Below are 26,115 nucleotides of genomic sequence, written 5' to 3'. Positions count from 1 at the left end.
TGTCCCACGTTCCGACGAACCACGAGCCACGACGGACTGAACCACGGGCCACGGGCCATGATTCACGTACTTTGACTTCAAGTCTTATTCCATTTGAGTCCAAATCTCTAACGAAAGTGGCATGAACGAAGACAATCGAAAGGCAAATCATGCGCGAGCAAAACTTTCAACCCAGAAAATAGACTGACAAAGCCCGTTACGCGTTTACGCGCTTGCTGCTCATTTCCTAAAAAAGTCGCAACACACCCAAGATAATTGTTCCATCCTCGCGGTACAGGAATTTCACCATCAACATACACACAATTGTTGATGTTCCATTTCCACACTGCACCATCATTTCTAGTATTCCTCGCACATTTCATCTTTTCGACATGCTTCACCACCCCCGCTCTGTGGCACCACTCGCTAAGCACACGCCTTCAGACACCCCTCTCATAACTGCCGTCGGTGGATTTCAGGTCACTCCTCTCGTGGCAGTGCCAACGCGCCCAGGTGCAGCTCCCCCTCCCCCCCCCCCCCCAACTCGGCAGGTCATATTCCGCACGCACTGGCCGCGGAGGCACGTGCTGGCGGCCGGCCAGCGGCCGCCGCCGCCGAGAACCATTGCCGTCAGTACTCATTTGTTGACGGACGGCCGGCTGCGGATCAGTGACATCACGCCGGCCACGGCAGCCAATCAGCGACAATGGAGACGGGATGACGGGCGACGGGATATTGGCCGTCCGCAGGCTGCTAAGGCATGTTGAGGGAGCATGCAACAGGACAGTCAGCAGCTGACCAGCGACGGGCAACAGGATACCAGTTGACCAGGAACGGATAACAAGACAGCAGCTGACCAGGGACGGGAACAGTACAGCAGCTGATCAGGGACGGGTACCAGGACAGTCACAAAATAATACCAATTTTGACCACAGGTACATGCGGCTGTGATGACTTGCCCGAGTTGCAATGACAGATCCCCGGATCATTCCTGCCAGCGGTTTCTGCGACACGGACATTGAAACATGACCGGCGCCAGACACAGCGCTGACAGGTATTCATCGCGGCAAACGAGGGCATGTCGGTAACACCACCCGCGCGGCCGGCAGCGCTGACCCAGATCCAGCCGAGCGCGCTCCACACGCGCACCACCTGTGCGTGGGTGTGTGTGTGTGTGCTGGCCGGGTGCCGCAAGCTGTGCGTGTCCCGCTGATAAGACTGCGGACCGCGGCGACAGCTCGTCACCGACAGCGGCTCTCTGCACCACGCCGCCGGCCTCCGGCTGCGTGCTGACGCTGGCACCGTTTCGCGTGCCGAGTGAGCCCCCAGGAGGGGGGGGGGGGGGGGGTCTGTTTGCAGTGGGTGACGCAACGGCCGCACTAAAACTCGGGCCGTAAAACGGCGGAAGGAAGGACTGACTTTACGCGGAATATGAAGGGCTTCGTTTGGTCAAGGGCCGGAAACGCACACATTATGCAAAATAAGCCATGTGATGCTTAGCTTCATTTCCGGCGTGTTTTGAGGATAATAACGACATTAAAGTAAAAAATCATTTGGTGTAAAATGATTCAATATCACCCAAATAGTCTAAAATGCAGCAGGTAACAGGAAATGCTTCATCAACGGGGAATGGGGAAAAGTAATCTAATCTATTTTACAAAGTAAAAACTGGATCCTTACATTTACCGTCTTACGTCTTACCGCACCTTTAGCGTCATCTGCAGTGTCTAGTCCTGGCCTTGGATTGTGTAAAGCAGCAAGTATAGCAGAAACAAGGCTGAGGACCGAGCAGCATCGTCTCACCGATCGGACGTACTAATGATACAAATATCGCCAGTCAGTCCGGAATGGCATAACACTGACAAAGTCGGAGAAATGTGCGACTCCCGTTCGGTTGCCATATATACGCCTAATGAGTTTCTAGCCGAAAAGGAGACAATTGACCGATTATACCCCTGAGTGGGCAGGCTGTAGGAAATTTCACGATTGAAAAACGGATGCACCCAAATACAAAAATCAACTCCAACGCAAAGAAACTCACGCTGGATATACTGTTCAAAATTCATTTCTTTAAAAGTTTGTTATCACTTTAAAAATCGGGACATGGGCGACTTGCCATCAACTGCATGTTACGGCTACAAGGAAGCGCAACGGAGGTCTACGTTGTATCAGCGAACTTAAGACCACCAGAATGAAGAGTGAGCATGTAGAGCAGCTACAGACGCTACGCTTTTGTACCAATGAAAACTGTGCGCGACTCTGCGGCAAAAAGGAGCAACTTAGCACCGCAATAAGAGTACTGCGACATCGTCGAGCCTTTGAAACTTTCCATTCGTAACTGGAAATAAAGTTGTAAACGCTCACATTCAATGACATGAGCTGTGACGGAGCTACTTGAGATATAGCCCATAGCAATCGTTACGTAATAACTCGGCAAATGCCGAAGTCACGAAATCGTACCTAAAACTGTAACCAAATGCAGCGGAAGCAGAAAACGCATCAGGTTAAATTCGCCTTTAAAGAGAGCCAGTCGGAAGCTTACATATTCATCATGTTCCAAGACTATTGTATTGCAATAGCCGTCTTTACGAAGCATTGCAATATAGAGCCTTAAAAACTTCTTTTTCCAAATCTTAACAGCGTTTATTTGCTAACTACACACCTCTTACATGCGATATTCGGTAATAAATGTTCCGCAGAAATGTACAAACTTGTTTGAAAAGACACATAACTTGATAAAACTGCCGTTAGCAGGCTATGAGTAAGATCATGTTTTTATGGACAACTATAATGTCAGATATCTTCCCACTGAAACTTTTCCAAGCGTTAAACCAAACCCTTACAGCTTGCTATGATCTTTCTGGACAACAATGAACCAGATCAGCAAAACGTAACTTCAACATATCCTCTCCCTCGCTTTGCACCCGACAGCGTAAGCAGGTTTAACGTAATTCCTGTCTGGTCTTAAGCCGGAAGTAACTGTCCCCCTCGCAAGTGACTAGGTCCGTTGAGGGGAAAAAAGGAGTCCTTGTGTTGGCCCAGAAAAAAACGCATCATCTCTGTTCATAGACATGCAGTAATGAGAGGCTACTTACAGTGCTTACATAGCTTGCTTATAGTACTTGCAGAACTTACAGGGCTTGCATACCTTAACATGATCCAAGATGAACGATCCTTGAATGAAATGATCCTCAGACCCCGCCTTGCTCCACACAACACCGATGCAAACATTAATGGGGAAGCCAGCAGCCAACATCCCCGACCGATTTCACGTTGCTCCTTGCCAACCCTTGTGTTTTCCTAGAATTTGGGTGAACTAAAGACATGGACTGAAACAAATGTCTATAAAGAGCCTCGTTTAATATGCAACCTTATTCTTAGTTGGAGACACGTGGTTTACTTATTGCACGTTACTGGAACTGCATGAAACAGTCCTTGTCCTTCTCAATCAATTTCCTCGTCAGAGAGTTAAGTATATACCAAAACTTCACCGAAACATTTTAAAACTTTTTAAAACTTTTCAGTGCATTAATCCATCGTGACAACGGCTAATATGTCCTAGAAAGTCTCCAGAGGCAGCAGCACTAGATTAAGTTTCTCCGCACCAACTTTGTACCGATCAATAAGGGAGGCATTAAAGCCACGACAAAATACATTAATTGAGCTCCAGCGGCAATACACTGGAGAGGATAACGTCTGACTGGAAACCCCTAAAAGTGCGCGGGCTTCATCACACAGCGAGAAAACATTCCCATGTGGCGACTGACACAGCCCCAAAAACCTGACCATGACACGTTGGCAGTCATTTTCCGACGGTTCAGAGACCAAACCTACTCAAGTGGCTTGCGCTGGAGAGAGCGACAGTGAAACACGCACGAAACCCCAGCGGTATTGCAACACCGGGTCAGGTGACGTCCAGGGTTATTCGGATCCTACGGCAATCGCTAGTGTTATGAGCGGTACCCCGGATACACTCCATGACTGAATGCTCACTGATACGGTAAAATCGCAACGGCGATCCGCCAGTAGAGTGCCAAGCCTGCGTCTCACACACTCACACACCACACACCCCCATCTTACACACTCACACACCCCCGTCAGCGGCACCCCTGACCTATCAATGGGCGAGACCTGACCTGGAAGATGGAGGCGTTGGGTCGACTGAGCGCCGGTCCCAGCGGCACCTGGACCCGGTAGAGCCGCTCAGAGAACACCGGCGGTGAGTCGTTCTCGTCTAGCACGGTGACCATGACCCGGGCCGTGGAGGTCAGGGCCGGTGCTCCCCAGTCCGACACCGTCACCTGTCGGACCAGAGGACAGTGTCAGAGGGGTCATGACCTGGGCCGTGGAGGTCAGGGCCGGTAGTCCCCAGTCAACATCATTACCTGTCGGACCAGAGGACAGTGTCAGAGGGGTCATGACCTGGGCCGTGGAGGTCAGGGCCGGTGCTCCCCAGTCCGACACCGTCACCTGTCGAACCAGAGGACAGTGTCAGAGGGGTCATGACCCGAGCCGTGGAGGTCAGGGCCGGTACTCCCCAGTCCGACAACGTCACCTGTCGAACCAGAGGACAGTGTCAGAGGGGTCATGACCCGAGCCGTGGAGGTCAGGGCCGGTACTCCCCAGTCCGACACCGTCACCTGTTGAACCAGAGGACAGTGTCAGAGGGGTCATAACCCGAGCCGTGGAGGTCAGGGCCGGTACTCCCCAGTCCGACACCGTCACCTGTCGGACCAGAGGGCAGTGTCAGAGGGGACGTGACCCGGGCCGTGGAGGTCAGCGCCGGTACTCGCCAGTCCGATACTGTCTAAGCTGACGAACACTGTTAAGCTCAAATAAACTAACGGACTGACTGTTCTGAACACTGTTAAAGAGTGACAAACGCACCGTTCACATGCACACAGCTGGTCACTGAGTCAGACACCGTGCACCCAGCACCACACCATAATTAGCCGCATCAGACAGGCGTCACGTGTTTGGGGATACTCGCATTTCAACCGAAATCCAATGTGTTATGACGTAGGACAAGATCCAGACAGCGAGCACCCGTCATGTTATCGTGGTGATTACCACAGACTGGCGACCACCAACCGTGGGGAAATGGTGACTTCATCCCTCATGAGTGTGCGCAACAGGAAAAATGGAGCGTCCGTCGCAATTACCACCATAAAGCATGGCAGTTGGCTTAGGTCACCCATCGTAGAAAGAGCTTATAAGGATCACAACGTCATTATTCACCGCGCGCCTCCACGAAAACTGGAGAGGACACGTCTTCATCAGCTGATAGCATCGCAGTAGTTTCGGTCACGACAGCGGCCAGCGGCGTCGGCCGCCGAGACCGGCGGACTAGGCAACGAAACGAATGTGCGAGGAGAGTGGATCGTGGTGGACGTCTCCAAACTCCGCGCCCATGTTTTGAAGAACTTTCCATAATACGGGGCAGGTTGAGTATTCTACTTGTATGTGCCACTGCAAATACCAGCAAATATATAATTCAGCGAAAAAAACGGACAACACCATGCATTATCGCGCGATCAGACAAGGACTGGTATCCGAGCAAATGACGCAAGCAACTCTAGATATCGGTGAATAACAAGCAAAATGAGTGTTGTAATTACTCATAAAACACGATAAGGTGAGAACAATGGATGGCAGCACGACAAGGACTATCTGTATTCAAAGCTGTCTGAAAAAAATGATTGGAAACATTACACCATAACCGCCCATGGACACGGGATATTATTCACGGTTCACAGATTCCTGATCTATAAAAAATGAGCGTTCTAGAAGCGAACACGGAACTGTGCCGCGAAATAAAAGACATGTACAGGGCGCATTTCAGTAAGTTTTGAAACTCATCCTGGTTTAATAGGGAGCTTGAATACAATGCGATACAGGAAATGCCCTCTGAATCCTTCCAACATCTCGATACGCTTAAATGTCCGAGACGCAATTATATCGAGTAAATATTCTTTGCTCTGCCAAGACCAGCACTCAAGACACCGGATTCCGGCCGGAGCGAGGAGGCAGATTCACCAGCGACGATTCACCGGCTGGTGCCTCATGCCTCGCCGGGTGGCTGAGCGCCGATGTGGCGCGAGCTCCAACTAACGCCTTCCGGTCCCAGACCAGCCCCCGCGCCAGCGTGTCATCGCCGAACCAGCCCCCGCACTAGTGTCATCCCCGGGCCAGCCCCGGCACCAGCGTATCATCCGGACCAGCCCCGGCACCAGCGTGTCATCCCCGGACCAGCCCCCGCACCAGCATGTCACCGCGGACCGGCCCCCGCACCGGCGTGTCACCCCCGGACCAGCCCCCGCACCAGCGTGTCATCCCCGGACCAGCCCCCGCACCAGCGTGTTACCCCCGGACCAGCCCCCGCACCAGCGTGTCATCCCCGGACCGGCCCCCGCACCAGCGTGTCACTCCGGACCAGCCCCACACCAGCGTGTCACCGAGACACGTCACGAGGAGCAGCGCCCAGCCCGGATCCGACACCGTCCGCCTCTAATGTGCCGCTCGCACGTGACCGCCGGCCCCGGGTGCAATGTCGCCGCCAGGGCACGTCGCGGCCAGCTGGCGTGACCGGCTTCATCAGCGCTCATGAGCTGGCGCCGCTGGGTTCCGGGTCACCGGCGGCCGGCAGACGGCGGCGCTCGCACCGGCCGCCGACCGACGCGCGGCGCGGTGCGGAAGCGCCGTGTCCAGGCGGCGGCTGGTCGCTGCGGTCCGGAGCTCTGCTCACACACGACGGCTGTGATCGCGCGCGTTAGCCTGCGTCGAGATCCTGTCCTTCGAAACATGTCCTTCCCACCTTCAAAACATGCGTCAATGGGAGTCCGCCGTGCCGTGCGCCCAGACGAAGGACAGACGCCAGCACATCACACCCGCGGCTGGCGGGGCAGCGCCGCGGCGTTCAACGTGATGCATCATCCGACGACGCGGCTCTCCGCCCACATGCAGACCCTGTGCGCGCGACACGACCCCGCGCGAACGGGACCGGACCTCCGCAGCCGTGGCCGGTGCGGCGCCGGCAGCCGGTGCAGCCTCCACGCCACACTTTCACCCCGCATGATTTACATACGTGGCCACCGCTAACTGATCCGGCGAAATGAAGGCGAGCCGTCGTGCATTAGCCGGCGCGGGCGCCGCCTCGGCCGGGGACGGCCGAGAGCTCCGCTGAATGGTCCGTATTCATCTCCACTGGTTTGGGATCCGTTTACCATTTCGGTCGGATGGGCCGCGAGACGCCGCGGAATGAATGTACCCGGCGCCGCGGCGGTGGCAATGCCTACAGAGGACGAACAAAGCCTCACAGAATGAGCGCAGCTAATGACTTGAGCTGCCGTGGCGAGAGGGTTTGCAGCCGGCCAGCCCATGCAAGCGCCCGCCCAACACCGCAGGATAGCATCGGCGTGATCTAGCATCCCTCGTTGCCGGCCTGCCTGCACACGCCCTGCAGCTGGCCAGCTGTGGAGCGATACGGTCCGCCTCACCCCCATAACATTTATCTCGCAGCGGTCTTCCGATATCTTATTTAAATACCGGCACCGCGGAACAAATGGCCTGATAGCGTGTCCAGCTTTCCAGCGCGTACCGACCACGGCATCGGGGCGTCCGATGATGACGCCCCCCCCCCCCCCGAACCGCACCCCAACCTCTCAGACACCTGCTGCTTCGCCACCGCCAGCCCGGCGCGTGTGGCGCCCGAGCCCATGAGCGGAGGCTCGCCTCTGACCCGGCAGCAGCGGCCAGGCCATCGCGGTCCGGCTGCTGACAGCCGGGGACGTCTGGGCCCGCGCCCGGCCCCGATAGTGTCGGACCGCGCCGCCGCCGCCGCTGCCGACGCCGCTGCCGCCGCCGCCGCTGCTGCCACCGTCGCCGCCGTCACATCAGATAACGCAGCCGGCCGCGAATACATCACTGTTCGACGTCTCGCCGGTCTGCCCTGCGTCCACTGTTCAGGCACGATCAAATCACAGACGGGCTGCGGCCGCCAGCAAACCAAGGCATGTCAGCTCGCTTGAGGAACAAACCGTACAAAATAGGAAAACCAGTCCTGATCAGATCAACAGCAGCCATAATGTGGCACATTTTTTTCTGAATGTTGGAGCAAATCGCTAGGTGGCACGCGTATGCCAAGGTTTGGTCATTCAGAGCCAGTATGCCAGGAACGTAGTGAAATGCGAGCGAGAAATGCGTCACAGTTCCCTGCGTCCCATTCGACTTTCACATTTATCTGGGAGTTGACCCATTGTCACTCTAACAGCTTCCATCGGACGGGCCGCAAGATCCAAAACTACTTTACTGATGTTAACATGTCAATTTTACATCCATTCCAACTATGCGTCGCGTTGAGCCTGATGAAATAGCCGTTTCGTGTCATTTGATTAAAACCCGGCGATACTTTCCGAAGTACAACATCACTAGACGATCTAAGCCCGTTGACTAAGAGTGTGGAAGATCCGGGCTCAAGCCCTCTTAATATCCGACTTATCTGCGCGAAACAGATGCAGCATTACACCGCGCTGTCAACGCAGAAGTAAAACGTTTCCTTTCAAAGCTTGGGATCAGCCAGAAGCCACCACACCGGCTGATTCACAGGGGCAAATCGTACCCACAATTCCATTAGCATCGAACTACCCGCTTTTTTAAACGCTTGATCCCGGGGTTGAAAGGGAATAGGTGTGTTTAAATTTCCAAACATGCCATACAACGAGCCGGCATGTTACCCACAACATGTACGAACAGCATCGCCAAATTGGGAGAGGACCTCTATCCGTAGGAATACAGCCAGCAAGCTGGCCAATCTGAGGGCATTACGCAACCACCACAACGCCGGACGCAAACAGTCGAGAAAAAACCCATCGTCACAGCGAAAGAAACATTCCGCGTGGTGTACAGCTTTCTCGAGCACCGTAAATCCCTGCGCCGAAATAAACCTGTCCCGTAGCACCAGGCGCCCAGACAGCGGGCTGACACAGATGGAGCGCACCTGACAGCCGTCCACACGCGGGACGGCGAGCCGGCCGGACCGACGGCACCATAAAACGCGCCGGCCGCGCTCGATGACATGTTCGGTCCGGCAGCACGTGAACGGCCTTGATCGGGGGCGAGGTGCGGTGCCCGCCGCGGTCGGCCGGCGGCGTCAGCTGACTGGCTGTTGCGCTTCCCAGTAGTGGCCATCGGGCGGGGCCTGAGACGGTGCGCCCTACAGGGCCTGCCGGTCGGCTGGAGACGGTCGTATCGACCACGGACGGCCCGCTGCACCGTTGACGGGTGGCATAGCCCTCACGCCAGTAATGTTTGGGCAACGACCTGAGCTGAGCCTCTCATGCTGGCAGTCCTTCACTGGCATAGTAAAACCAAATCGCTCTATAGTATTAACTGAGCCAATGAGCTTTTTTCATAGAATCGTTCACTTGTCCTACTGCAGTTTATGCATTAGTATGATATAAAAATGGCATCAGTTACTTTTTCTGCGGAAGCTAAAATACTGTAGAAAAACAAAATATATGTATTGGTTTTGCCGTGGGCTAGTGCCTTCTTGATCAGCTCGCATTCCGAAGGTAACAAAAACCTGAGTCGGCCTCATAAACATGCCACGATAATCGAGCATTCGATTGCTGAAAATTAAGCGAAAAAGTCACCAGATCAGACGATTCAATAGTCCACAAAAACGCGATTATATCAATAAAATCACAAAAAATAGAGACTACCTTCTAGTGAATCCAATCATCACAAATAAATGACGCCGATCCGTCGAGCCCCGCCGGCCCCCCTGACCGCGTCGCCACCATCAGCCGCCACCCGGTGATCATCCGGTGCCGGCAGACGGTCGACCGCGGCTCTATTGGGGCGGGCCTTCCCCATTTCGCGGCCCATTGAGCCGAAAACGGTGGCGGCGGCCATGCAACGGAGCCTGATTGGGCGGCGCCGGCAGCGGTGCGTCGCCGGTGTGCGGGCCGCCGCACCGCCCTGGGGCGGCACCTGTCTCAGCCATGAGCCGCCGCACCGGCCTGGGGCGGCACCTACCTCTGCCACAAGCCGCCGCACCGGCCTGGGGCGGCACCTGTCTCATCCACGAGCCGCCGCACCGACCTGGTGCGGCACCTGCCTCTGCCACAAGCCGCCGCACCGGCCTGGGGCGGCACCTGTCTCATCCACGAGCCGCCGCACCGACCTGGTGCGGCGCCTGCCTCAGCCACAAGCCGTCGCACCGGCCTGCGGCGGCACCTGCCTCAGCCACGAGCCGCCGCACCGGCCTGGGGCGGCACCTGCCTCAGCCACAAGCCGTCGCACCGGCCTGCGGCGGCACCTGCCTCAGCCACGGGCCGCCGCATCGACCTGGGGCGGCGCCTGCCTCAGCCACGAGCCGCCGCACCGACCTGGCAATCTCTCGCCGCCGCACAGGTTCCATCGCCCGGGAGTAGTCTCGGGACGATCACGACTCGGCTCGAGCTCCGGCCTCCGCGGCCGCGCACTGCCCATACGTGAAGCCCAGGCAGACCAGTCCTGCCAAAACTGGCTATCGCACGCAAATCCGTAACGGTATCGAGCCGTTTGGTCCACCAGAACAAAGCAGAAGCTGCCAACAGACATTTTCGTTGCAGCCGCATGTTGACACTGCCCTTCCCCGTCATCCCATTTCACGGGTTGGTTTGCATCCCTGTGAACCATGACAAAGTGCCGCCCATGTCCGCGTACCTGTCTGTGGGTTAGACCTGCCCTCATCTACCATCAGCGAGCTACAGTCACCCGACCGCCCAGCTCTTCCGCGCAGCTGAGCCCCCTGCTGACGGCCACCGTTGAATGGCGCTCCCGAGCCGGCGTCTCCAGGTCAGGGCTGCACAGCCGGACCTGTCCGAGCCTGACGCAGCAGCCCGCCAGCGCGATAGCTCCGTGGGAGCGGAGCAGACCGCAGCCGGGGACAGGGCCGGGGCCGGGGCCGGGCGCAGAGTCCGGCCGCGCCTCTCGCCTCCAGCCCGGGGACGCCGCCGGCCGGGGTCACGGTCAGCGGCGCCGCGCTGGCCGACGCCGGCGCCCCAACCGTTGACGTCACCGAGTCAACAGCGGCTTACTGCCGCGCGCCGACCGCTCCCGGCCAACGACGATCGGCCGATGAGGCGCCGAGCAATTCGTGACCGAGGCCGGGGAGCGGCGCGCGTCCGGCCGGGACCGGATCCACCGATCGGCCCGGCAGACCCGCGTCGCCGCCGGGGTTTAATTCACTACATGGCCTGTGCGCGCCGAGGTTCAAGCCGAGGGTGGGTGGGCGGCCAGTGTCCACACGTGGCTGGCCTACCAGCCAGGCGGGCCAAAGCGGCCTCGCGCCGGGGGGTGTACGCTTTGGACACCGCAAGCCTCGCTCTGGACACTACACCCTTCGCTCCGGGCACCTCACGCCTCGCTCTCGACACCACATACCTCGCTCTGAACATGACACACCTCGCTCTGAACACCGCATTCCTCGCTCTGGACACCACACGCCTTGCTCTGGACACCGCACATCTCGTCCTGGACACTGTAAGCACGCTCTGGACACTACACGCCTCGCTCTGGACACCACACACTTCGCTCTGAATACCACACGCCTCGCTCTGGGCACTACACACCTTGCTCTGGACACCGCACATCTCGCTCTGGGTACAACACGACTCGCTCTGGACACCACATGCCTCGCTCTAAACACCACACGCCTTGCTCTGGACACCGCACATCTCGCTCTGGACGCCGCACGCCTCGCTCTGAAAACCGTACGCCTCGCTCTGACCACCACTCGCCCCGTCACTGCAGCGAAGCAGGCGGGCCGCACCCACCTCGAGCGTGAAGGCGTCGCGGGTCTCACGGTCCAGCACGCGCTCGGTGGTGGTGATCACGCCTGGGGGCAGGGGGGGGGCGCGGGTCAGACCGTCCGCGCTCAGGCGACCGGCGCTCGGGGAGACAGAACAGCGCCGCGCCAGCCGCCGGCACAGACGCACGATTCGCGCCAGCTGCAGCAGATACGGCCGCTGGACTTCGACGCTGTGACAGGCGGGACCCTGAGGTGCAGATCGGCCTCGAACCTCGTCCGTCCCAATCTGTCAACGCATGCAACAATCCAGCTGTCAACCCCGCCCAGCACGTATGAGCCCCCACAGAATGCGACGTGCACGCAGTGGGTAGGCCTGCCGCGTGAGGCGGCCTCCCTCACATCCACCGCGTGCCGTGTTATCTGCCCCCGGTCTGCTCGGCTCAACGTGCATAAGCGAACATGACGAGCAGCCTTTCAATAGCGCTGTGCACAACGCTCAAGAAAAAGTCGCAACAATCGCCTTTCAAACGCCCAGGCATGCCCGCCAGCATCGCACGAGTAACGGTCAACGAGCTGCCGATGGTATGAGCTCAACTGGAATTTCCAGCGCGATTCGACTGCCGCCTTTCACAATAGGCCCTTCATGATCCGTTTTATCCAATTCAATAGACTGAAGCCGATTCTGGCAGGGCTGTTTTCGGCTTTGTTCCCAGTGCTATGATTCGTTTTAGCGTGCCTTCCAGTATACGGGGCACTCTCCGTCCAGCACCACTTTCACAAACAAGCTTGCAAAAATACCCATTGCTTGCTCTTCATGAATCATATGATCGAGCACCGGCCCCACAGACGACCCGTCGGGAGCCCGACCGTCAACAAGACCAGAGCAGGGTTCCTGCGCGGAGGACGCCAGCTGGCGAAGGACTCCCACGGCAGTCGCGGTATTGTACCATCACTTACCGCTCTCCTTAATCTCATAGCCCTGAATGGTCATTACTGGCCAAAATAGAACAGAGCTGAACCAACCCACACCCAACCAGACGAATCCTGTACGTGCTTTCTGTCTGGAATATTCCCGTTTCTCGGAGCCTGGTAGTGTTCCCACCCCGTCAGACTTCAAGAAGCGCCCTCAGCTGAATCTGGGTTCAGTGTAGACCACCCACTTGCGTTCAGGCCCACTGTAGTGGCACCGTCTCAACTTGCACGAGAGTCCAGCTGCGGTGTGCTCACCTGTGTACTGGCCCAGCTAAAGTGTGCTCACCTGTGTCCGGGTCCGGCTGCAGCATGCTCACCTGTGCCAGGGTCCGGCTCAGTATGCTCAGCTGTGTCCTGGCCCAGCCGCGGTGTGCTCACCTGTGTCCGGGTCGGGCTTCAGTGTGCTCACCTGTGCCCGGGTCCGGCTACAGTGTGCTCACCTGTGTCCGGGTCCATGCTGAAGAGACTCTGCGGGTTACCGCCGGCTATGCGGTAGCGCAGTGGGCCGGCCCCGTCCCGGTCTGAGGCCGTGACCCTGGTGACCCGCGTGCCCGGGGCGGAGTTCTCCAACACCTCGGCCCGGTACACCGGCTCAGACGTCAGCGGGTAGTTGTCGTTCTCGTCCTCCACCTCTATGTAGACCTGAACAAACACAGAACACTCGAGTCAGATGGTAGCTGTCGTTCTCGTCCTCAGCCTCTATGCACACCTGCACAAACACGGAACACTTGTGCCAGCAGGTAGTTGTCGTTCTCGTCCTCAACCTCCGTGTAGACCTGCACAAATACAAAACACTTCTGCCAGCAGGTAGCTGTCGTTCTCGTCCTCAACCTCTTTATAGAACTGCACGAACACAAAACACTCGAGTCAGCAGGTAGCTGTCGTTCTCACCCTCAACCTCTATGTAGACATGCACAAACACAAAACACTTGTGCCAGCAGGTAGCTGTCGTTCCCGTCCCCAACCTCTATGTAGACCTGCACAAACACAGAACACTTGTGCCGGCAGGTAGCTGTCAGTCCATTCCACTATGTGCACTCATATGCAGACATGGGACTTGCGCTGGCAGGGCAGGCAGTCCAAACTCTACCGCGCCTCCATGATAGACAAGCACGCACACAAAACAGCAGCCGCTTATAGCTCCAGCTGGGCTTTTCCACCGTTTGACCTCTGTGCAGACCTGTCCCGTACGAGCAGCCGTGTCATGAGCAGCCGTGTCAAACGGAGCCGGAGTTGACAAGATCCCAGCCACGGAGACCGCCGACCCGAGCTGGGCCGCCATTACAAACTTTTCTCATAACGCGGACCCGCACCCGGCCATTATAATCTCCACCAACTGCGTTCACGCGTTAAATAGCCCGCCGGCCGGCCACCGCCGACGGCAGAGGCCAAAGGTAGACGGTTAAACCAACCACCAAGCTGATAACAACGGAGATTGCGTGGGCTCTGATGGGTGCTGGGGACAATGCGGGCTCCGCAGGGTAATGGGCTGGTTTTTCCGTCATTACACACTACAGTGCCGCACAGATACTGCGGGCGGAGCAATCCCTGTTTCAGAGGCCCCATGGCAGCCGTTCACAAGAGCACTCGGCACATGAGGTTGGACGGTCCACGCATCTCCAGTCGGAGATTGCGTGGGCTCTGATGGGTGCTGGGGACAATGTCAGTCCCGCAGGGTAATGGGCTGGTTTTGACGTCATTACACACTACAGTACCGTACAGATACTGCGGGCGGAGCAGCCCCCGCCTCAGAAGCCCAATGGCAGCCGTCCGTAAGAGCAGACGGCACGTGAGGTCAGACGGTCCACGCACCTCCAGTCGCGCCGACAGCGGGACGGCGCCGGAGTCCTTGGCGTACACGGTCAGCCAGTAGCTGGACTGGGTCTCCCGGTCCAGCACGTCCCTCGTGTAGATGCCTGTCGGGAGAGAAACAGACGTGACGCTGCTGTTTTCCGGTGCAGCGGAGCAGCGTCCTTCGCCGGACTCAGCCACTATCAACACATGCCGCACCCAAACGTCAACAAACCGCATTTTACGAGCCCAGTCACTGGCCAATGCGCGCAAAGGGGCCTCACAATCATGCGATCATTTGTCAAGACTTCCGGCCTCCCATGGCTTATCACGATATCGGCCCAGGCCTCTAAAACGCCGCTGCGATCGCTCAGCGTGCTGTTGCACGCGGGTCGTAGCCTCTAGTCTGCGGCACCATCTTCATGTTCAACTCTAACACCAGCAACACATGCGCCCAGCTTCGGCCTACAACGCAACATCGCACGTTACTACATTGTCTAGCCTCAACAACACAACACCGGCAACGGCTCCAATGCAACACCACAAAACGGGGCGCAATCTCCAACACGCGATATGTGCGGCAATGGCCGGCGTTACGGCTGGACCAGCTGGGCCGCCCTGCCGCGGCCGCCACCGGTCGGGCGGCCCTCCCAGGCCGCCTGCAGCAGCAGCGGCGCACGCGTGCCCGATCCATCAGCGGCCGCGTGCAGACGCCGGGATCCGCCCAGTCACCGCGGCGCGCCGGCCGCGCCGGCCACGCCGGCCCGCACACGCTCCCTCACCGCACTGGCTAGGCCACCACCACCGCTCAGAGGAACGGCCGTGCCCCACCCACCGAGACGGCAGCTCCAACCCCCGCGCCCGGCCCTTCGCTGGAGCGGAGACAAGCGGCAGACGCGTGCGGCCTGGCCACCGGCTAGCATGTCTCAGCCGGCTCTCTCCGCTTCGCCGGTGCAGCTTTGAAGCGGCCGTGTCGATGACACTTAGAAACAGCGCTGCCCGCCCTCGGGACACTTCTTCTGGGAAATGAGCTGTACGGCTTAGAGTCCGAGCCCCACGCTTGCTCCATCATTAGCACGAGATGCAGCTCACACGTGAACTCGCCCGGTGCATCCGCGCGCGCCGAGCCCCCCAGCGCACAACAGCTCTGAATAACTTATGCCGCTGGATGGGCGCCCGCGCCTCGCGGGCCAAAAAGCGCGCCAGCGGTAGCGAGCGGGGATCGAAGAGGCGTCCGCCAGCACGTGTCACGGCACGGGAAAAAGCGCGCCAAGTGAACAGGACGCTTGCAATGAATGCCGCCGTCGCGCGCAAAGTGGCCGTCCATTAGCTTGGACAGAGGCGCGAGGCGCCAGCCGGCAGCGGCGGTGCCGGTCCGGTGCCGTCAGGCCAGTCAGCCACTCAGCTGCTGAGTCACCGCCGGGCCCGGCGCCGCGCGGCGGCCCTCCCCGCCGGCGCCGGCACCACGCAGGGCGCGCCGGCACCGGCGGCCACGGCAGACGTCTTGTTACCGGCCCGGGCGGACCGGACGCTGTTACCGCGGTCCGATCGGGTAGAAGGGCGATGGCGCACGGACGCGACGCGAGTCGCGGCCGAAGACGTCAGAGAAACGGCCGATAGACCGGCAATATTTACTCAAATGTCGCAAAGGGAGTCAGAACAGGTACGGTGCGTGGGGCGCACCCAGAGGCCACTTAAAATGGTTTCGTTGATGACCCTCAGGTGCATAAGCCGTGTGGATAACGCCCGCTAAACGAGGCAAAACACGCCTGCGCAATTGCCACAAAGCTCTCCTCCTCAGAGATCGCACAGCCCTCATCCACAATGAGCACAAGCCTATGCAGATACGCGAGTCGCTCTGACAATACGCACATCTTTGAGGGGCCCGGATGTGTCCCACCCGGTAATTAATGGCGACGTGACGACAGGTCAGGTCAGCAAGAGGTGGCGCCATTCGACAATATCTTCGACTGAAAACGATCCCTGACGTGATGAAGATTCAACTGTGTGGGTAAATTTACGCCTAAAACAGGGCCCACTCCACAACACGGCCAAGGACTGTCGAATGGGAATGCATCGGAGAGACGCAGCTTACGGTCACCAGAAAGGCAAGAGGGCAACTGCTAATATCAGCTAGTGACATCCATGACTGCAAACATTAGGCCTGCTGACATCTCCTGGCGCCCAGTACAGCCTCCAAACGTGCCGACAATTGACCGATCTATGTGACCACGGGACCGGGAGATGACGCGCAAGCGGCGTGGCCTCGGCGTCGGTCTCGGCCCGGCACCCTGCGTCCGCCGGGTCAGAGGACCGGAGCGGCATCGACGCCGCTCGGCCAGGTCACGGCAGGTCATCTGCCAGAGAAATGACCAGTCACGGCACCGGATGTCACTTCTCTGGAGCGCGGATGTCTGACGACCATTCGTTGGCAACTCCAGAACGGCTCTGCCGCCTGGTGATTTTTTTGTGAGCGGCGGCACTCGGTTGTCCAAGGAACAGAGACGGGAGAGAAGAGTCGGTTGTCGGTGAAATAGGAGCCGGTTGTCGGTGGGACAAAGATGGGAGAGAGGAGCCGGTTGTCGGTGGAACAGAGACAGAAGAGAGGAGTCGTTTGTCCGTGGGACAGAAATGGAGGGAGGCACGGAGAAGGCACGAGGTAATACAGAAGCCGTAGCACCGATCTTGTGAGACGCAAAATAAAAAGCCGGGTAAATGTTTTCCGTTACGTATTCAGCATTCCCTTTTTCCATGTTTGCTTTGACTTCGGCGCAATTATGACATCGCTGAATCCGAAAGGTGACAGAAGACAGAAGTCTTTACGTGTCACTCTTCTGTGAACCCCCTTCTGTGAAAGGCAATCAACATATCTAACATCACTGGCTCCGATGCTTCGTTAGAAATGCTGAATTTTATAGGCGACAACTTTCCAACGGCTTTGAACTGTACAGCCTCACGCTCACTTCTGGGCGTGACTGCCTAACGGCCCTCCCGCGTGCCGCAGCCGGCCGTGAGCTGCGGCCGCCGACGGCGCGATATTGTGTGGACGAACCCGGGACGAGCGGCCATATCCGGCCGTAGCAGTTGACACTCGGGTCCGACGGCGGCCGGCGGCAGCCGCGCCGCACACCGGTCGCCAGTGAACGCCGCTTCACGGCAGGACGCGACAGAGGCATAGGCGCGGAACCCCCCACATGGCGAGCGCACTGCCAAACGGGGTTATGAACAGCTAGTGTGGACGATCGACACGCCCCCTGCCACGACCTGCGACACAATCACGATCAGAAAAAAAGACCAAGGGAATGGTGCAGAGGCAGCCCACTCGTTTCAAAGGCGGTGCTGCACAGATGGCAACATAAGCACAGGTCTGCACCGACGCAAGCGAAGTTAACAGAAAAAGAGACACATGATATGTTCCTAAGCTGGAAAAGCCGGCCTTGAAAAATACGAAGCGTCGGTCAAACACAAATTCTTAGCAGGAATTCAGACCTGTCATGCTTGCACCAAGAAATGGCAACGCTGTTCAGAACAGAAGCAAGAACGCACTGCGAAAGCGAAAAACCGCCCGCGGCCATTCGCCGCAACACGGACTCGAAGGCCCGCTGGGTTTTTGCGCAGGGCCGCGCATTCGCTGACACAGGGGATTAGTTAGGTGGCAAAAACACAACGAGGTGTAGCGTTTCACGGCGGCACGCCGCCTGAGGCCGCATTTCAGCCGTCCATCAGAGCCGCCGGCGCTGACCGGGCCGACCTCTGACCAGGTTCAGAGGTCGGCCAGTGCGGACTCAATCCCCCCCCCTCTCCGCGTCGCTCCATGGTGGATGTTTAAAGGGTATCTAGTTATCTCTTGTATCCAATGACCGTCAAGTCGTGAGGATTGAGGAGAAGCAGCGTGGATTCGGGCGCCAACTCGCGCGTTCCTTCCAGCTCTGACTCTGGCTGCGAACAATAAGTTCCAGCCCACACCGAATCTAAATCACCAAAATACGGGCCGAGTTAGGAATAGACCCGATGGAGTCAACTCCCGTTAAGACAGTTTGGAAGATAGCACGTTTTATGGGTTTCACTGACGCCTATTGGGACCTTTATTTCGATAAGAGCGGCATGGCACTACGTCGTTCGGTACACATGTGAGCTGTATGACTGAGAACATAGCCGGCATCATTTATGGACTACACCGGAGCCAAGCAAGAATCTGGTCAGATTCATCTGTCATGGTATTGATGAAAACCCATTCAACCGCCTCCCTTTTCAATTCACTTCCCGTTGCGGTGTTTGTCTCCGTTCAATCGCTGGCATATCTTAGTGGAAGCCAGTGATAATCCATGAACCGCTATGATCTGCTTACCAACACAGGGCATGCTTCGCCCACAGAGCAGTGTCCATTGCTGCCCGCCGCTCACCTGTTTCGTTGATGGAGAAGTGTCCGACGCCGCTGCCGCCGCGGATCGAGTAGGTCAGGTCGGAGTTGGGGCCGGCCGGGTCGGCGTCGGTGGCGCGCACGGCCAGCACGAACGTGCCCGACGGCCGGCCCTCCAGCACAGAGCCGCGCACCGCCACGGCGCCGCCGAACGACGGCGCAAAGTAGTTCTCGTTGACATCCACCACCTGGACGACCAGGTAGGCGACAGCCGATAGCGGCGGCGAGCCGTCGTCGCGCGCCTCCACCGTCACGTTGTAGATCTGGCGCTGCTCGAAGTCGAGCGGCTCCAGCAGGCGGACGGCACCAGACCTGCGGTCCACACCGAACCGGCCGTGGCCGCCGGCCGTCACCTGGTACGAGACGGGCTCGGCAGCGCCCGGCCGGTCCGGGTCCACGGCGTCCAGCGTCACCAGCACGGCGCCCACCGGCAGGTCCTCGCTGGCGCGCACCTGGTACAGCGGCCGCGAGAAGCGCGGCGCGTTGTCGTTCACGTCCAGCACGTCCACGTGCACGACGGCGTGCGAGACGAGTGGCCGCGAGGCCGAGCCGTCGCGGGCGGCCACGCGCAGCCGGTAGCTGCTCTGGCGCTCGCGGTCCAGCGCACGCACCTGGCTCACCAGGCCGGTGTGCTGGTCCACGGCGAAGTCGGCCGTGTCCGTCAACAGCTTGAACGAGACGCGCCCGTTGGCTCCCTCGTCCGGGTCCGAGGCGTTCAGGCGCACCACCGGCTGGCCGGCCGGCCGCGTCTCCGGGTAGAAGAACGTGAACGACGAGCGCTCAAGGCGCGGCGCGTTGTCGTTAACATCCAGCACGTGCACGACGAGCATGAGGCTGGCGCAGAGCTGCGGCCGGCCGCGGTCGCACGCCGTCACGTTCAGCCGGTAGAGGGCGGTGCGCTCGCGGTCCAGCCGGCAGGCCACGCTTACGTTACCGCCGTCCATGTCGATGCTGAACGCCGAGTCGTCGTCGCCGTCGGCGATGGCGAACACCAGCAGGCCGTTGAAGCCGAGGTCCTTGTCGTGGCCGATGACGGTGGTGAGGTGGGCGCCGAGCGGCGCCGCCTCGCTCACCTCCAGCTCGCCGGCCGGCTCGGCAGACAGCTGCGGTCGGTGGTAGTTGGTGCCGTACCGGCTGGACGACACCACCGTGAACGGGTCGCGCGGCCGGTTGTTCTGCTCGGCCGTGGCCAGCAGCCGGCGGTAGCGGCCGGCCACGCCCGTGTCCTTGCACTCAAGCCGCACGCTGGCGCCGCCGAGCGGCCGCTCGCCGCTGCCCACCAGCTGCAGCCGCAACCGCGTCTCGTCCGAGAAGTGCTGGCCGTCGTTGGCCATCACGCCTAGCCGCCGCTCGTCGCTGGCCAGGTCAGCCAGGTCGCAGTTGACCCGCAGCGAGCCCAGCCGCTCGTCCAGCCGGAAGCAGCCGTCCTCGTTGCCCGACACCAGCCGGTAGCTGACCACGGCGCCCTCGTCGAAGTCGATGGCTGACAGCACCATGATCTCGGTGCCGACGGCGGCGCGCCGCGACAGCCGGCCGTGGCAGTCGACCTTTTCGAACTGCGGCCGGTTGTCGTTGACGTTGCGCAGGCGCACCGTCACCGTCGTCTCCGTCTGCCAGCGGTACGGCTTGCCCCAATCGGAGACGCGCACGCGCAGCACGTACTGGCGCCGCTGCGTCTCGTAGTCGAGCATCTCCGAAGTGGTGATGGTGCCGTCAAAGTGGTTGATGACGAACGGCACCGGCTCCGTGTTGGCGATCGAGTACGAGAGGAAGGCGTTCTCGCTCTGGTCGGCGTCCTCGGCCGTCACGCGCGTCACGTAGTGCTCGGCCGGCTCGTTCTCGTCCACGGCTGCCTGCGTGTTGGGCGTGCCGAAGCGCGGCGCGTTGTCGTTCTCGTCGAGCACGGTGACGGTGACACGGGCTGAGCCCTGGCGCTGCCGGCCGCCGTGGCCTTGGTCCAGCGCCGACACCGTCAGCGCGTAGAACGCCTTCGTCTCGGCGTCCAGCGGCCGCGCCAGCCACAGCAGGCCGGTGGCGGCGTTGATGGCGAACTCGCCGCCCTCGTTGCCGGCCGCTATGGCGTAGCGCACCTGGGCGTTGACGCCATGGTCAGAGTCGCTGGCGCGCAGCCGCACCAGGGCCGTGTGCGCCAGCGCCGTCTCGCGCACCGTCACGTCGTACACCTCGCGCGTGAACGCCGGCGCGTGGTCGTTGAAGTCCATCACGCGCACGCGCACCGACAGGAATGAAGAGCGCGGTGGCGTACCGCGGTCGGTGGCGTTCAGCGTCAGGTTGAAGCCGTAGGGCGCGCTCTCGCGGTCCAGCGGGTCGGCCACGCCCACCAGGAACTCGCCGGCGGTCGTGCCGGACAGCACGCGGAACCGCCGCTCCGGGTCGCCGTCCACGATGCGCACGCCCGCCACCTGGCCGTGCACGCCCTCGTCGCGGTCGATGACGTGCACGATGGCGTATACGTCCATGCTGGAGTGTTCAACCACCTCGGCCAGGTGCGTCACGTGCATCACCGGGTCAAACAGGTTGACGGGCCGCACGCGCACGCGCAGCCGTGCCAGGCCCGGCACGTCCATGTCGTTGAGGCCGCGGTCACGAGCCACGGCCGTCAGCTGGAACTCGGGCCGCTGCCGGTGGCTGAGCCGGCGCGCCAGCGTCACGCGGCCAGAGCTGGGCTCGATGGCGAAGTGCGGCTCCGACTCCAGCAGGCTGTAGTACACCTGGCCGTTGATGCCCTCGTCGGCGTCGTCGGCATGCAGCTGCGTCACCAGGCCGTGCACCGGCAGGTCCTCGGCCACCTCCACGTCGTACTCGGCCGCGTCGAACCACGGGTTCAGGTCGTTCCTGTCCAGCACGCGCACGCGCACCTCGGCGAAGGCCGGCGACCGGCCGTAGCGGCGTCGGCCGCGCTCCACCGCGCGCACCTTCAGGCGAAACTCGGCCTGCCGCTCGCGGTTCAGCACGTCCGCGTGCCCGGTGCGTGTGCGCACGCGCAGGAAGCAGAAGTCACCGACCGTCTGCTGCTGCGCCTTGAAGAAGCCGTCCGGGTCGCCGCCGACGATCTTGTAGCGGATGTCGGCGCCGGCCAGCTCGGGCCGCAGCCGGACACCCATCGGGCCGGCGCTCACCACGTACTCCTTGCCCACGTTGTTCTCGTAGATGGAGGCGTTGTAGAGGGCGCTGGTAAAGCTGAACCGTGGCTCCGGCCTGCCGCTGGCGGCGGCGGCCAGACCGGACGTCAGCAGACACAGGGCGGCCGGCAGCAGCAGGGGCGCCAGCCGGAGGCGCCGCCGCCGGGCGCCAGACGAGGGCGCCATGTCGCCGACAGCCGGCGGTCACTCTGCACTGCCTGCGGCACACGAGGGCGGAGCGTGAGCGTGCGGTACCAGCCGTGCCCCTCGACAGTCCTTCCGACACGGCGTTCGCACGCCGACTGAGCGGCCTGGCGACGGAGCCGCGCGGCCGGCCGGCCGGCCAGGCAGGGGGCGCGGCCGGCGGCCGGCGCCGAACCCGCGTACGCCGCCGCCGCCGCCACCACGCACCGGCATGCCACGGCTCACACCAGAGCTGGTGTCAATCGTGTGCACATGTCTGGGACGTGTGAGCATTCGGCGACGAAAGCCCACGCGGCACAAGCAGGTTGTCGCACAAAATTGAGAGATCGGATTCTGAAGCGAGGCGACAGTCGTTACACACGGGCGGTTGAAAGTTGATATGGAAACACGACCGTACTCAAAACATAACATCACAAATAAACTCACGGCAACTTAATTCTCGACTGAAGCGACGAACCGGCACACATTTACGGCGTTACATTGTGGTAGCAACTCTGAATGCTTAGAATCAGGGAAGATTATGGCATAAACCGCACGTTCGCACGGATCCACCAGAGGCGCGTCGAAACCTTTTCGGCTAGCACAGCAGCTCCAAGCTCGATTTTCAAACAACTTTACGACCATGGTATCTTGTTTGGTTTGCTGCTCCACAGTAAACAACCAGATGGTCATGTGTCGTAGCCTCCGCATGATCGACGTGAGTCACAATGCCCGTACCGTGCGGTCACTGGACACGGACCGCGCTATCGTCAGCTCACCACATATTTGGCCCGATAACATCACACCACTGACGTCACCAGATCCAGCATGCCATCCCGCACACGTCCCGGTCTGTTCATGGTCATGACGACACGCTGCCAGCTCGCTCGACCGCCAGCCTCGGGCCGCCATGAGTCGATAAAAGCGCGCTCACAATATGATATAATTGAATCCATCTGCTTAAACCTCTGGCTTCCAGCTCGTCAGCCGCCCACATAGCCTCCATTAACGGTTTCCTTTTTACAAAATTTAAAAGGCCGTGCAAAACCATCGCCGGGCTTTTTGTCATGGCAGCAATGGCACCAGTCGCGGCGTCCAACAGTATTGAGAACGAAAGGAACGAATATGGATGGGCGTGCACAAAAAGCTTGAAAGCGTCCAGAGGCGACGCTGTTAAAGTTTCCGTCCAATTTCTTTCGAATAGACCTGCACTTGCTTTTAAGCCAGTGACGCCTTCCACGAGTTTAGGTCGTTTGCGCTTCGACGCCTCCAAATTGGACACCGCGGGTGGTAGACGGCTGCCGGGAGGAACCACGGCCGGTAGCTTAACTTCCTATCGGACAAATCTCGACTTATCCCCGGAACGGAGGTTTGGACACGACGACTGGTAAACAGCTTCACCACGCAACGACGACTGGTAAACAGGTCGGCCACGCGCCGCATGTGTCGGGGCTCCATTGCGAACTTTTGATGTGGCGTTACGCAGTCGAGCGCAACGAAGACAATGCAGCGCCGTGCGGGCGAACCTGGCAGTCTGGTATTCTTCTCAGGGCAAGTCAACAGAACAAACTGGTTTAGTCAGGTGATTTGCCCATGTTTCAGCGTCGTCAAATAAATGTCTACAAATCAGAGCGAGAGCGAGGACAGAGACAGAGACAGAGACAGAGACAGAGACAGAGACAGAGGACGGAGAGAGAGAGAGAGAGGAGAGAGAGATGAGAGAGAGAGAGAGAGAGAGAGAGAGATGAGAGAGAGAGGAGAGGGAGAGAGAGAAGCAGACAGACAGACAGACAGACAGACAGACAGACAGACAGACAGACAGACAGACAGACAGACAGACAGACGGAGAGGGAGGGAGAAAAGAGAGATTCCCTCCACGAGCATCTCATTTAGTAGCGTGATTTGTCTGCTTATCGAATTATTAGCCGTTTTCACGACGGATTACGTCTCAAGCTTTTATGACTTTAAATACACTTCGGATTTTTTAGCCACACTCCTTTTTTGACGATTTACCGCCAAAAAAGTCTCGCAGGTTTTTAAGAACATGTCTGGAAAGATGCGCAATTTCACAGAACCACAGGAAGCTGGCTATAAGCAAGACTATGCTTTTAAGGACAGCTTCGATGACAGATCTCTTCCCACCAACACTTTTCGAAGCTTATTAAAAATATTCGGCTGCACCGCCGGCGCAGAGGCGACAAAACAAAATCCTTGATTCTTGTAGCTTCCGTTTACTAAATATGCAGCACTTAGGGAGCCCACTTGCGGTATTTACAGTTTGCTTACAATACTTACAGAGCTTGCAGGGATTGCATGACTTAATATGATCGCAGATGAGTCGTCCTTGAGTGAAATGATCCTCAAAGCTCGCCTCGCTCCACACAGCAGCGATGTAAACAATGGAGCAGCCGGCTTCCATCAACCTTCACCGATGCATACTGCTGATTGCCAGGCCTAGTGTTCCCCTACAGTTTGGCTGCACTTAAGGCCTGTGGTGGAGAAAATGGCTGTGAAGGTTCTCGTTTAGCTTAACAAACTTACTCGTATTTGCACACATGTGTTTGCGTACTGCATGTTAATCGAACTGCATAAAAGCAATGGCTTCCTTGGCGGAGCGTTTAGCACATACAACTCCAGAAAAACAAACATATTTAGACCTTTAAAAGCTTTTCCTGCATTAATCCACCGTGAAAACGGCTATCATCACACACTGCTGCTTCTAAGTCTCCGAGTGAAATTTGGATCGCAAAGATTATTGTCGATCACTAACTAGATTGACCTGAAAGTCAATATCTCAACACATTGTGCACCACTGCCGGGAGCTGTCGGTCCCATTCACCTTTTCATTCCACAGTGGCATTTCACACATTTGAGCGGTAACAGTAAATTAAACAGATCATAACAGGATGGCGACCTCGCTGACTTTACACCACTCTGATCTGCCTAATGGTTACTTGTTTCTTTTCTGTTGACTTCAAGCCCAATGCACTCATTCGGTCAGCGCCACATACTTACGGAGACGTGGTGCCGTAGTCTCAGAAAAGTCAACAGGGGTCACGGATCTAAGCGGCGGTTGAAATTTAGGTTGTGTTCAAGTACCTTTTGACACTTTGCTGTTTACTGGTGTTTGCGGGCGCGCCGACTGCGGTGGTCACTGGGCGCCTATATTTTCTGGCAACATCTGCCGCTGCTGCCCGTCAAGAGCGAACCGAACGGGTGGGCAGACGCTTCGTTCCAAGCAAATAACCGATGATGCCGATGGGCAATGTGATTGTGCGACAAACACTCCTGGTTGGTGCAAGTTCCGTATATGCAGTCCTTGTAACAAAGCAGTTAAACAGCTCCACAAACAGATAAGCTAGAGGTACTGTTTTAACAATACTCGGTAAAGCAGGGAAACTAGTATTACACCAGATAAGAGCTCGACTCCGACATTAGACATAAAAATGACCTGAGTAAATCTTGTTAAGCTTAGGAAGAGATATCGAATGTCTCTCGTCTCATCTCGTCTCGTCTCGTTTAGCTCTGTTTAGCTCGTCTCTCTAGTCCATTCCAATCCGAAGGAACCAGGGGCGGGACATGTTGATATCCCCTCCTCCACCTCCACCTCCCACCCCCAACCCCGCAACCCCCACCACCGATCAGGGCTAAGTTGGCGCGGACCACCGTCCGTGCGATGGTCAGCATGCACATAAATAAGAAATCAGTTCACAGCAGGACTTGCGTAACCAAAGCCATGTAGATTTGGCGGATTAAACACCAGTTGAAGAAAACCCAAGCGGCAGCGATCCTGAACGCCATCCAACCTACGCATTTGTGCACCGCAGCGCCAA

General features: G+C 58.5%; 1 protein-coding gene across 1 annotated transcript in view; it reads right to left on the bottom strand.

Annotated features, from left to right (window-relative positions):
* Positions 1-22,377, bottom strand: part of LOC119089379 (fat-like cadherin-related tumor suppressor homolog) — a 48,909-nt gene extending 26,532 nt beyond the window's left edge. The window contains exons 1-5 of the mRNA XM_037212048.1: positions 18,940-22,377; positions 14,558-14,661; positions 13,186-13,387; positions 11,799-11,860; positions 4,116-4,280 (exon numbers count right to left, since the gene is read on the bottom strand). Of these exons, the coding sequence (XP_037067943.1) occupies positions 4,116-4,280; positions 11,799-11,860; positions 13,186-13,387; positions 14,558-14,661; positions 18,940-22,285 (3,879 nt within the window). The 5' untranslated portion in view covers positions 22,286-22,377. The remainder of the gene's footprint in view (positions 1-4,115; positions 4,281-11,798; positions 11,861-13,185; positions 13,388-14,557; positions 14,662-18,939) is intronic.
* Positions 22,378-26,115: the final 3,738 nt, after the last annotated feature.

Source organism: Pollicipes pollicipes, unplaced genomic scaffold, assembly GCF_011947565.3.
Source record: "Pollicipes pollicipes isolate AB1234 unplaced genomic scaffold, Ppol_2.1 Scaffold_3087;HRSCAF=3621_pilon_pilon_pilon, whole genome shotgun sequence".
Classification (NCBI taxonomy): domain Eukaryota; kingdom Metazoa; phylum Arthropoda; class Thecostraca; order Pollicipedomorpha; family Pollicipedidae; genus Pollicipes; species Pollicipes pollicipes.
The sequence above is the reverse complement of the archived record's forward strand: the minus strand, read 5'-3'. Positions and strand labels throughout refer to the sequence as shown.